At 53.6% G+C, this 878-nt stretch overlaps 1 protein-coding gene across 1 annotated transcript in view; it reads right to left on the reverse strand.

The window, feature by feature from the left end:
* SLC17A5 (solute carrier family 17 member 5) overlaps positions 1–669 on the reverse strand; it is a 36843-nt gene extending 36174 nt beyond the window's left edge. Inside the window, exon 1 of the mRNA XM_031057104.1 lies at positions 132–669. Coding sequence (XP_030912964.1) covers positions 132–669 — 538 coding nt within the window. The remainder of the gene's footprint in view (positions 1–131) is intronic.
* Positions 670–878: the final 209 nt, after the last annotated feature.

Genomic DNA, 878 nt, shown 5'->3' on the forward strand with positions numbered 1-878 from the left:
TACGGGACGGGCTGGAGCGGGGCCGGCAGCACTGGCTGCCCCCTCTGAAAGCGGCGGGGGGAGGGAGAAGGTGGCCCCATCTGAGCATGCTCCGAAGACGGAGGAAAAAAACCTGCAGCTCCGGGCGAAACTTCCGCTGGGACGGGGGGGCTGGGAAGCAGCCGTTTGTCCCCCTCCGAAGGGTCGTCCCCCGTGAGTCGGGGGGAACGGCGCCTGCCCCCTCGCTTCCGCGATCCAGGGAAAGGCAGCTGCTTTTCGTTTCAAAACCGGGAACAATGCCATGAAGACGGGATACATGCGAGGAACACGGGAAGTCCGACCCCAAACAGCTTGGCAGACAAATTGCATGCATTCCCATACATACGAATCCAATGCATATAGAACATTAGTAAAAAATCCAAAGAACTTTGCCCATCGAAAAAAGTCATATAAATCTTTTTTCAACAGGAGAATTCCATCCTCCTCACCCCATTTTTGCCAGAGGGAAATAAGCCTCTCCTCTGACGGAGAGATATGGACCTCTGTTTCAGTGGGAAAATTCGTCCACTTTTCCAGCCACCACCATCGCAGGGCGGCATCTTCAGGAAGGGAAAACCCAATAGTACCTTCTGAGAGAGTCCAGCACTCTCTGGCCAGCTCCTGTTCGAGGCTGTAAGGCTCTCTGGGCATCTTCCTGGAGGCTTCCAAAGGTCCTTTTTGTGGTCAGCCTTGCTGTGAACTCTGTCCAAATCTGGATCTTCGGTTCTTCAGCTCCTGGCTAAATCCACTTCTGTGGTCACCTGTGAGATGACCATCAATGCCACATATTCGGGGTTTACCCAAATGCAGCAATGCTCCTCTGGAGTCTCACCAAGTGATAAATGTCCTCAGAAACACGA

The sequence above is a fragment of the Geospiza fortis genome, unplaced genomic scaffold (assembly GCF_000277835.1).
Source record: "Geospiza fortis unplaced genomic scaffold, GeoFor_1.0 scaffold190, whole genome shotgun sequence".
NCBI classification, from domain to species: Eukaryota; Metazoa; Chordata; class Aves; order Passeriformes; family Thraupidae; genus Geospiza; species Geospiza fortis.